At 42.3% G+C, this 12,311-nt stretch overlaps 1 protein-coding gene and 1 long non-coding RNA gene across 5 annotated transcripts in view; both read left to right on the top strand.

Moving 5' to 3' along the window:
- The first annotated feature begins 6 nt into the window (after window positions 1-6).
- Window positions 7-7,605, top strand: LOC126992222 (uncharacterized). The gene is made up of 2 exons (XR_007746363.1): window positions 7-2,923; window positions 3,036-7,605. It is a non-coding gene; the product is annotated as an uncharacterized LOC126992222 (long non-coding RNA).
- A 938-nt stretch (window positions 7,606-8,543) lies between these two features.
- LOC126992214 (uncharacterized) overlaps window positions 8,544-12,311 on the top strand; it is a 110,558-nt gene continuing 106,790 nt past the window's right edge. For 2 of the 4 annotated variants that reach the window (XR_007746352.1, XM_050850873.1), the window contains exon 1: window positions 10,893-12,311. This exon is cut by the window's right edge and continues 14 nt beyond it. Coding sequence is in view for 2 of the 4 variants with exons in the window: in XM_050850873.1 (XP_050706830.1) it covers window positions 12,250-12,311 (62 nt within the window). In the remaining 2 variants the exon portion in view is untranslated. Of the gene's footprint in view, window positions 8,616-10,891 lie in introns of those variants that run through there. The other 2 variants (XM_050850872.1, XM_050850871.1) reach the window with 2 other exon arrangements.

Raw genomic sequence — 12,311 nt, 5'->3', positions numbered from 1 at the left:
TTGTAAAGATGAAAATTTGTATTTATACGGTTGGCTGTGGCTAACATCCCAAAAGCCAAATGTCCTTTTATGCCACGACGGCTACACGTGAATTTGAAGTCACCACCACCACCACCGAGTCCCCTAAGCCCTGCCCTGCCCTGCCCCCTCACCTCCCTCACCCTCTAACCACTGTAGGGTTTTATGTATAGGACTATGCCTGGAACATGGTGTGTGTGTGTGTATATTGCTCTCATTTCTGATGTACTTGTAAAGAAAGTAATGAATATTGAATATTTTCATGCCATTTCATTGAAAGAAATGTTAGCCAAAGAAGAATTTGAAGTGTGTCCAGCTGACAATATGATAGTAGTTCCAGTTGGCAGTAAATTCTGGAGACTTTAGAAAGAGGTCTGTCACCAAACACAGTTACTCCTGCCCTGCCCACACCCTACAATTACTCCTGCCCTGCCCACACCTTACAATTACTCCTGCCCTGCCCACACCCTACAATTACTCCTGCCCTGCCCACACCCTACAATTACTCCTGCCCTGCCCACACCCTACACCATTGTAACACAAGACAGGAGCACCAAGGTGTTTGTGGTGGGTCTGCCATCGCCCCACACCACCAGGGCAGGGGGTGGCACCATTGGTGTGTGCTCCGTGTCACCAAAGGCCCCACACAACCACAAGAAATGACTGGTGGTGCTATAAAGCCAAAGGCAGGAGCGTGTTGCTGCCCACCTCTGGGTGCATGTAAGCCTTCCATGGGTGGCTTACTGTTGCACTACATACTCCTTGAAAAGTACAGGTAGTGGTCATGGTGGAGGAGTCCACCCAATGGCCATCTTCAGACTCTGATTTACATAGAACATTTGTATTTGTGTCAAATTTGTGTGAAACTGCGAAGTTTCTTAAATCTGTATTGTTGCTTTCCTTCTCTAATAAGAAGCAAGTTCTTCTAGTTTAGTTCTATAAGAGTATGAATGGCTTTTATGCATTTAAGATCTGATCTACCACTTGTTCTAGTGTAAAAGTCTGTCTCCTGTGAAGGTCTGCGCCCCCAAGGCTAGGATGTGTCTAGGCTAAAGGTGAGCCTCTAGGGAAGCACTCATGGTACAGTTGGCTCCATGGAGACTTGTCATGGAAAAAATCCTTCAAGAAAGTAAACTTTTCCACAAGTATTGCAGCAGGTAACTGTTCTCTGCATTACTTCTGCATGGAGTAGCATAGTTGGTGTAATTACTGCTGCAATAATTCTTACATTCCTTTTGTCTCTTCAGTAAGTAAATGTAGGAAGCTGTTGGAACAAGGTTAGAGTGATGGAGATGGCATTGCCTATTGGGGATAAAAACTGTAATTGTGCTTAGATTTATTCATACTTTCAGAATTCTTCAATATAGGCTCAAGCTTTTTCCTTATTTACTAGTTTTTGTTGCTTGAATAAGAGTGAACTCTATGATTATGTATAAGTCTTACATTTACTTATTCCAGTCTGTGTCCTGCTATCCTGTGTATTGTAGGAGAAGATTCTACATTATTGGGTCACCTTTCTCTGACTCCTATAGATAGATAGATAGACAGGTAGGTAGGTAGATTATTCCCATGACTGCCAAAGAGGGTATGGCTGAGTCCAACAGTGATATTGTAAATCTTGCTTAGTAATGTTTCATTTGCTAGATTTTTATCAGCACAGTTCCCAGTCAGTGCTGTCTATATTGATACTTTCCTTTTTTTAAGCCAAAATTGCATTTGTACAAATTGTGATTGAGCCTTCAGGGAGCACAAGGCCAGCAAGCACCAGCATGGCCAAAACAAAGGGCCGTATTACAAGTCCAATGCGAGAAGTTTCGGGTCCCTACAGAGTCTGGGATGAATAACTCTGTACTTGACTTGTAATGCGGCCCCTAAACTGAACTCTGTAGGGACCCAAATTTCTTGGATTTGACTTGTAATGCGGCCCCTAAACTGAACTCTGTAGGGACTCAAAACTTCTCGGATTTGACTTGTAATGCGGCCCCTAAACTGAACTCTGTAGGGACCCCAAACTTCTCAGATTCGACTTGTAATGCGGCCCCTAAACTGAACTCTGTAGGGACCCAAAACTTCTTGGATTCGACTCGTAATGCGGCCCCTAAACTGAACTCTGTAGGGACCCAAAACTTCTTGGATTCGACTTGTAATGCGGCCCCTAAACTGAACTCTGTAGGGACTCAAAACTTCTCAGATTCGACTTGTAATGTGGCCCCTAAACTGAACTCTGTAGGGACCCAAAATTTCTTGGATTTGACTTGTAATGCGGCCCCTAAACTGAACTCTGTAGGGACCCAAAATTTCTTGGATTTGACTTGTAATGCGGCCCCTAAACTGAACTCTGTAGGGACCCAAAATTTCTTGGATTTGACTTGTAATGCGGCCCCTAAACTGAACTCGGTAGGGACCCGAAACTTCTCGTATTCGACTTGTAATATGTCCCAAAGACTGCCGACACCAGGCTCCAGCAAGTGTCCTCCGCCTCACAGCGGTGTGGCTCTGGGGCCCTGACTGCATCACACAGCAGGAGCTCTGAGAAGGTGAAGGGGAGCCAAACCTCAGCAATACTGTTCTTCCTTCTCAGTATTGTCTTGTGGCCTTGTTGTTCTGAGGGGCCACTTAAGTAGTGTGTAGCATTGGTTTACTTTCTGATGCTTCTTGCAGTTATAAGTCTAGTCAGCAGTGGCAATGAGTTATCTTAAATTTGTTTTGCTTGAGGTAAATCAAAATTCCATGACCATAGAAAATTATATATGTATATACACACAGTTAGCTATACATCTCTAGTTTGCAGGATTAAAGTTTCTGATATGAGCAGCAGCCAGCACAGAATATGTCATCATCCACAGGGCCTAGCCAGTGTCCTTTGTCTTGAGGGTCTTGTGAAGGCATTGTGATGATGTAACAGGTCCTGAACTGCTTTACACAACAATGACTAAGGATGTTTAGATGACCCAAGCTTTAACAATGGTAACAGTGTCTTGTGAGGGTCTTGTGAAGGCATTATGATGATGTAACAGGTCCTGAACTGCTTTACACAACAATGGCTAAGGATGTGTAGATGACCCAAGCTTTAACAATGGTGACAGATTATATCCAGTGTCTTGTGAGGGTCTTGTGAAGGCATTATGATGATGGTCCTGAACTGCATTACGCAACAACGACTAAGGATATTTAGATGACCCAAGCTTTAACAGTGATTATATCCAGTGTCCTCTGTCTTGTGAGGGTCTTGTGAAGGCATTATGATGAGTCCTGAACTGCATTACACAACAATGACTGAGGATTTATAGATGAGACAAACCTTAACAGTAGTTTCCTTGCATTTATGAACTTGTCACTTGCAGCATTTTAATTCTCAAGGGCTCAGTTTAAGGGAAAGTCTCCAAGGCCCGGGCAGAGCAAGTGATATATATAATAGTATAGTAGAGTTTTATAAGTTCCCTGTAAACACATTTTTCACATAGAGGGAGATTGATATTTAGTGGTGCAGTGTGTACATGGAACTGTGTGTGTAGAAGGGTGAGTTGACCTTGTGGTAAGTGTGTGTGTGTGTGTGTGTGTGTGTGTGTGTGTGTGTGTGTGTGTGTGTGCTTTATACAGTTTTATATTTTGTAACTGTGGTGATCATAATTTTGACCACAAACCTTTATAATTAGCATCAATTTCTTTATTATTCCTCCTCCTCCTCCTCCTATTATCTCCTGGTCATCATAAGTGGTAGCATGTCCCCAGTACCCACTCCGTGTACTTTGTGAGCTTTGAACACTCCTGATTATGTGAGTGCATGTTTTTTGTTATGAAGTGTTCATGTCTACAGTTGCTTTGCTGCATGACTCTCCCTTGTCGCTCCTTGGTGTGATAAGGAATACATTTGTTTGCCCTGAAAGTATATTTTTGTGAAGATGTTATTTTAGCATGAAGTAGATGGGCTAATGTACAGCAAATCTTTGGAACTAAAATTGGGTTTATTGAATCATATAAACCCTAAATAATTTTGTTGGATATATAAAAGATAGTTAAAGCAAATATAATACACTTTTTATTTGGTAAATGGACTTTGAGCTTCCCCAGCCTGGTGGTCCTCTGGCTGGCTTGTTGAGTGAAGGTTTGCTGTACACCCATGCATTATGGTTCACCTCAAATAGATGTGTTCATATAACTCCAGTGATAGTTACTGATGACAGGAAACATGATTGAATTGTAGGGAAACAAGTCTACTTTCCTGCTGGGATGTTTTCCCTTTTTATTGAGCTAACTTCAGTGTGAACTTTCATGTAGAGCTGAAACTTGCTTCTGTGCTGATTAGGATTTGTTGTCAATGTGAGGCTGTGACCTGATGGTGAATGTTTTGTTTTGTTCTTGGTTATACTCACTTGCTTTTAAGGACATTATGAGTTTGCAAGCAATGAGACACACAGTGGTCACAGTTTGTATATGCTATCTAGTACACCCATACAAGGCTTTAGTAATTTGCTAAGTTATTCTAATATTATTAATGCTCTCATATTTGTTTGTATTAATGGCACACCTCTTGGTGTAAGTGATTGGTTCTTGAAGTGGTAACTTGATGGCCCTTGAGGCTCTGAGGCAGCATTACACTTCTGGTGTGTGGAAAGGAAAGCATTCAGTGAACCATGTAATGCTCCTCAACATTTTTTTTATATCTAGCAATATATTTCAATTTTGTTTGTTATGTTCCATTGTCTGCCAAAACAATTTTTGAAATAATTAAAACAGTCGGCACAATTCTCATCTTCACCTCTATCAACTAGTACATTGTGAACCTTTGGTTTTGCTTGTATTTGATGCAGTACCTTATACAGATTGGTGTTCAGGTATAACAAGCTTTTGAGTATAATAGCTTGTGTCTGACCTGCTTGGTTCATGAAGGAGATGTGGGATGCCCTCAGTGTCCCAGGTGGTGGCTGCGGTGTTTGTGTTCCAGTGGCACCGATGAAAGCTCTGGTGGCCTGGCAGGAAGAGTGTGATAGGAATGCTTCAAGAATGATATGTACTGCCTCTTGCTTATTTATCTATTCATCCCCTATTTCTTTTACCTTATAATCAGCCTTGATAATAGTTTCCCAATATATTTATATGATTTGTGAAAGTTTCTAGATCTGTGTTTATTGTGATGTTCAGTTTTGCTCCATAATAGTTTGTCTTGTGCCAGTCTATACTTTATAATGTTTTTTCATTGTCTTGTTTTGATTTGTGATAGTTTACAGATTTGTTTTCTTTGTTATTTCATGCTTTGCACCATTAATGAAGATCTCTGAAGTCTTTTGGAGCACTAACTTGTCTCGGTAGGGCCATGATTGTACCTGCAACACTGGTCATTATTCATTTAGTTATATATGTCAGGCCGGGGGCACCTTCCTCAAGCCATTTTACATTACATTACCGTATATTGTTTATTATGCTGCTGACAGAGAGCGATGTGGATTCCAGTAGTTTTTATGTTGGTTTCAGAGAGGTCATTCACTCTGGGTGCAATGCTGTCATGTTGGTTCCTGTGACATTGGTTACAAATTCATCCATAGCTCATAGATGTTACTCCCAGTGTGATCAGTCTCATATCAAGCTTTGTGAGTGCGCCTCTGCAACATTGATCGCAGAGGCACTTTGGTCGGGTGTTAGAGCATCAAGTCTTGGAATTAATAAGCTGTGGTGAGGCTCTTCAAACCTCACTGCTGCTGTTTGATGTCAGGAAGGGATCTATTTGTAAGCCCCAAGCATCAAGCCCAACCTTTGATTCTAGGGAGACAGCACAAGGATATAAGGAGACTACAAGCACTAGGAAGAAGTCAGTACTATAAACAGCATTGTACCCAGTGTGAAATAGCCTTTAGTGTGATGTGGCAAGGTTGGTCCAGCTGCATTTCATTGGTAGTGTGTGCATGGGGCAACATTGTAGAGAAGCGACCAGTCTGTAATTCATGAACGAAGGTTATTGCCCTCAGTGACCTGTTTGCTTTGCCCATTATATTGTGTTTCAACTGTGTGATAAATTTACAGTGCAATGCTTGTCTTTGTTATTATTATTATTATTATTATTATTATTATCATTATCATTATCATTATTATTATTATTATTATTATTATTATTATTATTATTATTATTATTATTATTACATGCATTTTGTCAAAGAATGATGTTTTGAGGAGTTATCATGTATCTTTTTATTTGAATTTTTCTTTATCTTTTCCATCAGCACCTTTTATCTACAGGAGATGCCTATAACCATTGTATTTTTATATCTCAATTCATAACAAACTTTTATATATATATATATATATATATATATATATATATATATATATATATATATATATATATATATATATATATATATATATATATATATATATATATATATATATACTGCTGAACCTTCATATATATTTCATTTTTTTGGAGGGGGGGTTCGTACCTTGTACCGTGAAAGCTTGTGTGTATATATAACTAGCTAGACACCTTATTATAGTCTTTTCATCTTTAAAAAGTGTCTTATATATAACAGTCTAATCATAAAGGACTCATTGCAGTGACGACAGCCAAGTTATATATAGGGGGCTTGTGGTGCAGCTGATTATATCATGTGTTGAAAGGCAGACTCACTGTGCCATGCTACGTTGTGTAAAATCAGTCTTGTGTAAACAGCAACTTTCTGATGACTTGATATGCTTGATTGAGGAACAGATTTGAGCCTCTGGAAACATATTAGTTGTAGTTGCAGTAGTAGTAGTAGTAGTAGTAGTAGTTGTAACCTCCAAGGCTATATGTTTGATTGAGAAATAGATTTTAATCCCTAGAAAAATAATAGCAGTAGTAGTAGTAAAAGTAGTGGTAATAGTAGTAATAGTCATAGTAGTAGTAGTAGTAGGAGGAGTACTAAACCTCTAAAAAGTCATATCCTTGATAAAAAAAAATGGTCTCTTAAACTGTGCCCAAAAAATTATAACTAAAACAACTTACACAAGTATGCACGGCACATGAGTTTAATTAGACACCATAATTCAGCTGCACAGGAAAGAGTTGAAGCAAGTTGATCAATCATGTTAATATGAAGTCAATACATTACATGATAAGAACAATTTTAGTAGGTAATGGCTATCTAGTAATACAGGTCTATGATAAAGTAGTTTTGGTTTACTACGTTCCCTGGAAAAAAATTATACGTAGCTTCATAGTCTAAGGCTGATATTGTCAAACGCTTCTGCCTCTCACATCAACTATTTCCAAAGGCCAAATAGGAGCTAAGTCGGGTTCTAATAGGTGATATATCAGGTTAGTGGTTCAGAAGAAGGGTCAAACTACCACCAGGGTCATAAAACTACCCCGGGAAATGCCCACAACTATTTCCAAAGGCCAAAAAGGAGATAAATTGGGTTTTAATGAGTGGTATGTTAGGTTCGTGGTCCAGAAGATGCCTCAAGCTACCACCAGGGTCATAAAAATACCCCGGGAAATGCCCACAACTCCTACGAAAGCCTTCTAATGAGTGGTATCTTAGGTTTGTGGTCCAGAAGAAGGGTCAAACTACCACCAGGGTCATAAAAATACCCTGGGAAATGCCCACAACTCCTACGAAAGCCTTCTAATGAGTGGTATCTTAGGTTCATGGTCCAGAAGAATTGTCGAACTACCACCAGGGTCATAAAACTATCCCGGTAAATGCCCACAGCTCCTACGAAAGCCTTGTCAAGCATGTGTGGATGGGCGCTGAGGCGTTTACGAATACAACCTTTAAGTGATTGGCTTTAGTTGATGTGGACGAGTACGTACACGGCTTCTGTTGACGCTGCATGTTCCTGAATTGTGTGTTACGGTCCACTGTGGATGTACGTACCAGTTGATCTATCTGTGAAGTGGTTATTTTTGTTGCTAATAAAACCTAGTCAGAAAAAATATATATATCTGAGCTCGTTTGATCTCCCTACAATGATGATGGTTGTAATAATAGTGATGAGAGTAATGATGATGAAGAAGGCTGATGATGATGACTGATGATTAATAATAGCAATGATAGTAATAATGAAGAAGGCTGATGATGATGATGGTGATTGTAATAACAGTGATGTCTGATGGCTTGTCAAATAAGTATAATAATGATGAAGTTTGTTGGCATAAAACTACCCCTGGAAATGCCCTGGGTCATAAAACTACCCCTGGAAATGCCCTGGGTCATAAAACTACCCCTGGAAATGCCCTGGGTCATAAAACTGCCCTTAGAAATTCCCAGGGTCTTAAAACTATCCATGGAAATGCCCTGGGTCATAAAACTACCCCTGGAAATGCCCTGGGTCATAAAACTACCCCTGGAAATGCCCTGGGTCATAAAACTACCCCTAGAAATGCCCTGGGTCATAAAACTACCCCTGGAAATGCCCTGGGTCATAAAACTACCTCTGGGCGAAATAAAACTATCATTATTATTACTATTACTATTATTATTATTATTATTATTATTATTATTATTATGCTGAGTACGACAATTTGGTAATATGCACCTGTGTTATTTGTTTACATTAGCGGGTGTCACAAGGAGGCGGCATTCAATTCACCGCTAAAGCTCCGTAATTCCCGGTTATTGGTGAGTACTTGGTGTTATTAATGTGTTACAGCAGGTGTTAGGATCGGGGGAAGAGGTGAGAGTATGAAGTGAGTTGAAATAAAGAAAATAAGAAAAGGGAGAATGAGGTGATCGACTTGCTGACTCATTCACCGCTGAAACTCCATACTTGTCAGAAGAGATACGTGACATTTTATCAGCCATTACTAGTAAGATATCGACCTTTCTGTCACGGTGTCATGTCAGGAAGGGACGCACACCTACCATGACACCTTTCTTGACAGCACCCCATGATGACCCCACTCTGGCAGCCCCCACCTGACAGCTCCCCCTGACAGCCCCTTTTGACAGCCCCCATGACGACCCCCCCTGGCGGCTCCCACCTGACAGCCCCTCTATGACGACCACCCCCTGGCGGTCCCCACCTCGCACCCCCCCTGATGACCCCCCCTTTGACAGTCCCCCTTCACAGCCCTCCCTGACAGACCCCCTGACAAACCCCCCTGGCAGACCCCCCTGACAACCCCATCTGACAGCCCCCATGACGACCCCACCCTAGCGGCACCCTCTAACAGCCCCCCATGACGGCCCCCTGACAGCCCCCTTGACAGCCTCGTACGTACCATGACAGTCCCATACCTTACATGACTTCCCCACACCCACCATGAAAGTCCCACACGGATACCTTAAACCCCATGGCGTGTTCTATGAGCTGCGTAACCCTGGTGGAGGACTTGAACAGGAAAAAAAGGTGTGTGTGTGTGGGGGGGGGGGGGGGCTAAATTAACTGGGGGGTGGCGGAGGTGACCGGAGTCTAGTGATCCGTCAGATAGATTTTTAATGGAGATTTGTGAGCTACGCAGCCCTTGTGTTAATGTACTACCACAGCGGATAAATTGTAATCCTCGGGGAGTGTTCTGAGTCGTAAAAAACTGGGGGAGGAATGTAACAAGGGCATAACGGGGTCGAACTGGGAGGTGGCGGTGAATGGAGGAGAAAGGAGTCTGGGTGTCAGGTCAGAAAGGCTTCAAATGCAGTCGGATATTAAAATCTCCATAAATCTCAAGCTGGGGAAAACTCGATCCCCATGGTTGGCAACTGCCGCTCAGCCTCAGCTCAACTCACTCAAGAGGGCTCGCCGCTCTCCGTCCTCCGCGGCTCTCGCCGAATACCCTCTCCTGGTCTTGATTAGTTTCTCGTGTTTCGATACACGCAGACTCCCCCGTGGTATGCGCAATGATGCCTCCCTGGTCCCCCCCATCCGCCAGACCACCAGCATCTTCAAGCAGCCTGTCACCGTGATCAAGACCCTGGCCCTCCAGCAAGGCAAAGCGGACATGAAGCACGGCTCGCAGGACAAACCCAAGCACACACACACACACACACACACACACACACAGTAACAGTAGTTCAGCCACTTCACTATGTTATATGCATATAAATTTCCTACGAGTAAAACTGTTTTCCGCCAAAATATAAAATGTTCATATGAGCACCATCCCAATAGGCTGAACTCCTGTTACTGTGTGTGTGTGTGTGTGTGTGAGATGGGTTGATGATAATAATAGCTTATCCTTTTTAGATGTTCATATAAAAAAGTGTGCGGATGGCTTCACCACCAGCGTTGATCGCAAACCAACCTTCACAGGCCTGTGCACAAAATTCAAGTCCTTTATTCCATTAATTTGTGAAAGAAGCCTGATCACCACACTAACAACACGCATTTATCACATTTTCTCTACCTATTTTACACTCCACCATGAACTATCACGCCTCAAGGGGATGTTATGTAGCAACGGTTACCCTGTACCATTTATTGACAAAATTATTGGCAAAACACTAAATAGTCTATTGATGCCTAAGGATATTCTTCAACACAGCTCCACGCCATATTGTTTACTTTCCAATAGAGTACAGAGGCCCCCAAAGCCTGCAGTTAAGGAACAAACTCCTCACGGTCATCCGGTCCTGTTACCCACAAATTACTCTCAGAGTTATGTTTAAAATGAACAAAACCATACAGTCATTCTTCCACACCAAGGATAAAACACCTTTACAACTAGAGTCTTCTGTGACAGCTGCCAGGCGTCATATATTGGTAGAACAGAGACATCTAAAAACACGAATACACGAACACTTCGGAACCTCAGCCAGAACGGGCAAAAGAATCGGACATGAAGAATTATCAATAAATCCAATAAATAAATCCGAGCTATCTGGTACCGGTACCTTACCGTTTAGCTGGAACCGGTACTGGTACCGGTGCCAGCCCACCCCTAGCTCTCGGCTCTCGGCTCTCGCCTCAGTCGGCCTCCAGCCAGCGAGGGGGATGTATGTAGTCTCTTGTCTGGTCTCCTGTGCTCGATCGTTGCCACTCACGTGTGATCGCTGGCTCGTGGCTCCCGCGCGGCTTTAACTCCTCACCCAAAATAGTCCACGTCCGACCAGCTGGCAGGTGGTGCAGATCCACGTGACGGCTAACAATGAACAGTGCTGCTTGTGAGCTTGCTTGCTGATAATTTCAGTCTTCACAGTTAGCTCTCTTAATTTTTTTCTCTTGACACGTACCTCGTAACGAAACATTTGTTACTGAAGATGCGGTAACGAGACGCAGGCAAAAGGTAAAGGGAAGGAAAACAAGAGACCCAGACAATGAAGGACTACATCAGAGTGCCATTACTAAGGCAAACCGACTGACCGTACGTGGTGCTCTAAGATTTTTTTTCTCTTGACACGTATCTCGTACCTAAACATTTGTTACTGAAGACGCGGTAACGAGACGCAAGCAAAAGGTAAAGGAAAGAAAAAGAGGAAAACAAGAGATCCAGAAAGTGGAGAACTACATCAGAGTGCCATTACTAAGGCAACACGACTGACTGTGAACTGCACAGAACAAGCAAGGCTGGGGTGAGGGATTGACGTCAGTGAGTGAGTGTTGACCGAAGGCTTGTGACGTCTGTGTATAAGCTTATCGCGTCTTGCTAGAAACGGTGACCTCTCTGCACATCTCTTCTACCGTTATTGTGTACCTAATAACGACAGAAAGAAAGAGGACGTGAGATAGACAAATATTTCAGTATTCAAATAAAACAAGAAGAAACAAAGCTTAATCGTAAGAAGGAAATGAACTGAGACACAAAAAAAGGGGAAAAAAGAGAAAATAAAAAATGACAATGAACAGAATTGACAGTGAACAGTGATAGTGAACGTATAGTGACACACACACACACACACACATAGGTTATAATCTCACTCTTCCAAAAGTAACCCGACACACACACACACACACACACACACACACACACACACACACACACACACACACACACACACACACGCACGCACGCACACAGTGACCTTCCTCAGTGCCCAAACGTAACTTGACACCGAATAATTTGACCCTTCAAGTGGATATCATATGAAAGAACAACCCAGACAGTGCATCTTATTAGCAAGCGATCGAGGGAGATGCAATCAAATGAAAGCCAATAAATAAGAAAATACTAAATACTAAGAATAAACGACTAAGGGACTATGATAACTAAAAGCGAAGGAAACAGCGGCAGGAAAAGGAAGAGGATGAGGGACTAAGGAAGAGGACAAAGCAGGGAGAGTGAGGAAAAAAAAGGCGTAAGAAAATAATTAGTGTATCAACATGTGTCTGTCAGCGGCGGCGGCGGCGGTGGTGGCGGCGCTGCTCGTGATGACAGCTCTGCC

This window comes from Eriocheir sinensis, unplaced genomic scaffold (genome assembly GCF_024679095.1).
Source record: "Eriocheir sinensis breed Jianghai 21 unplaced genomic scaffold, ASM2467909v1 Scaffold420, whole genome shotgun sequence".
NCBI lineage: Eukaryota > Metazoa > Arthropoda > Malacostraca > Decapoda > Varunidae > Eriocheir > Eriocheir sinensis.
This window is presented reverse-complemented; position numbering and strand designations above follow the sequence as displayed.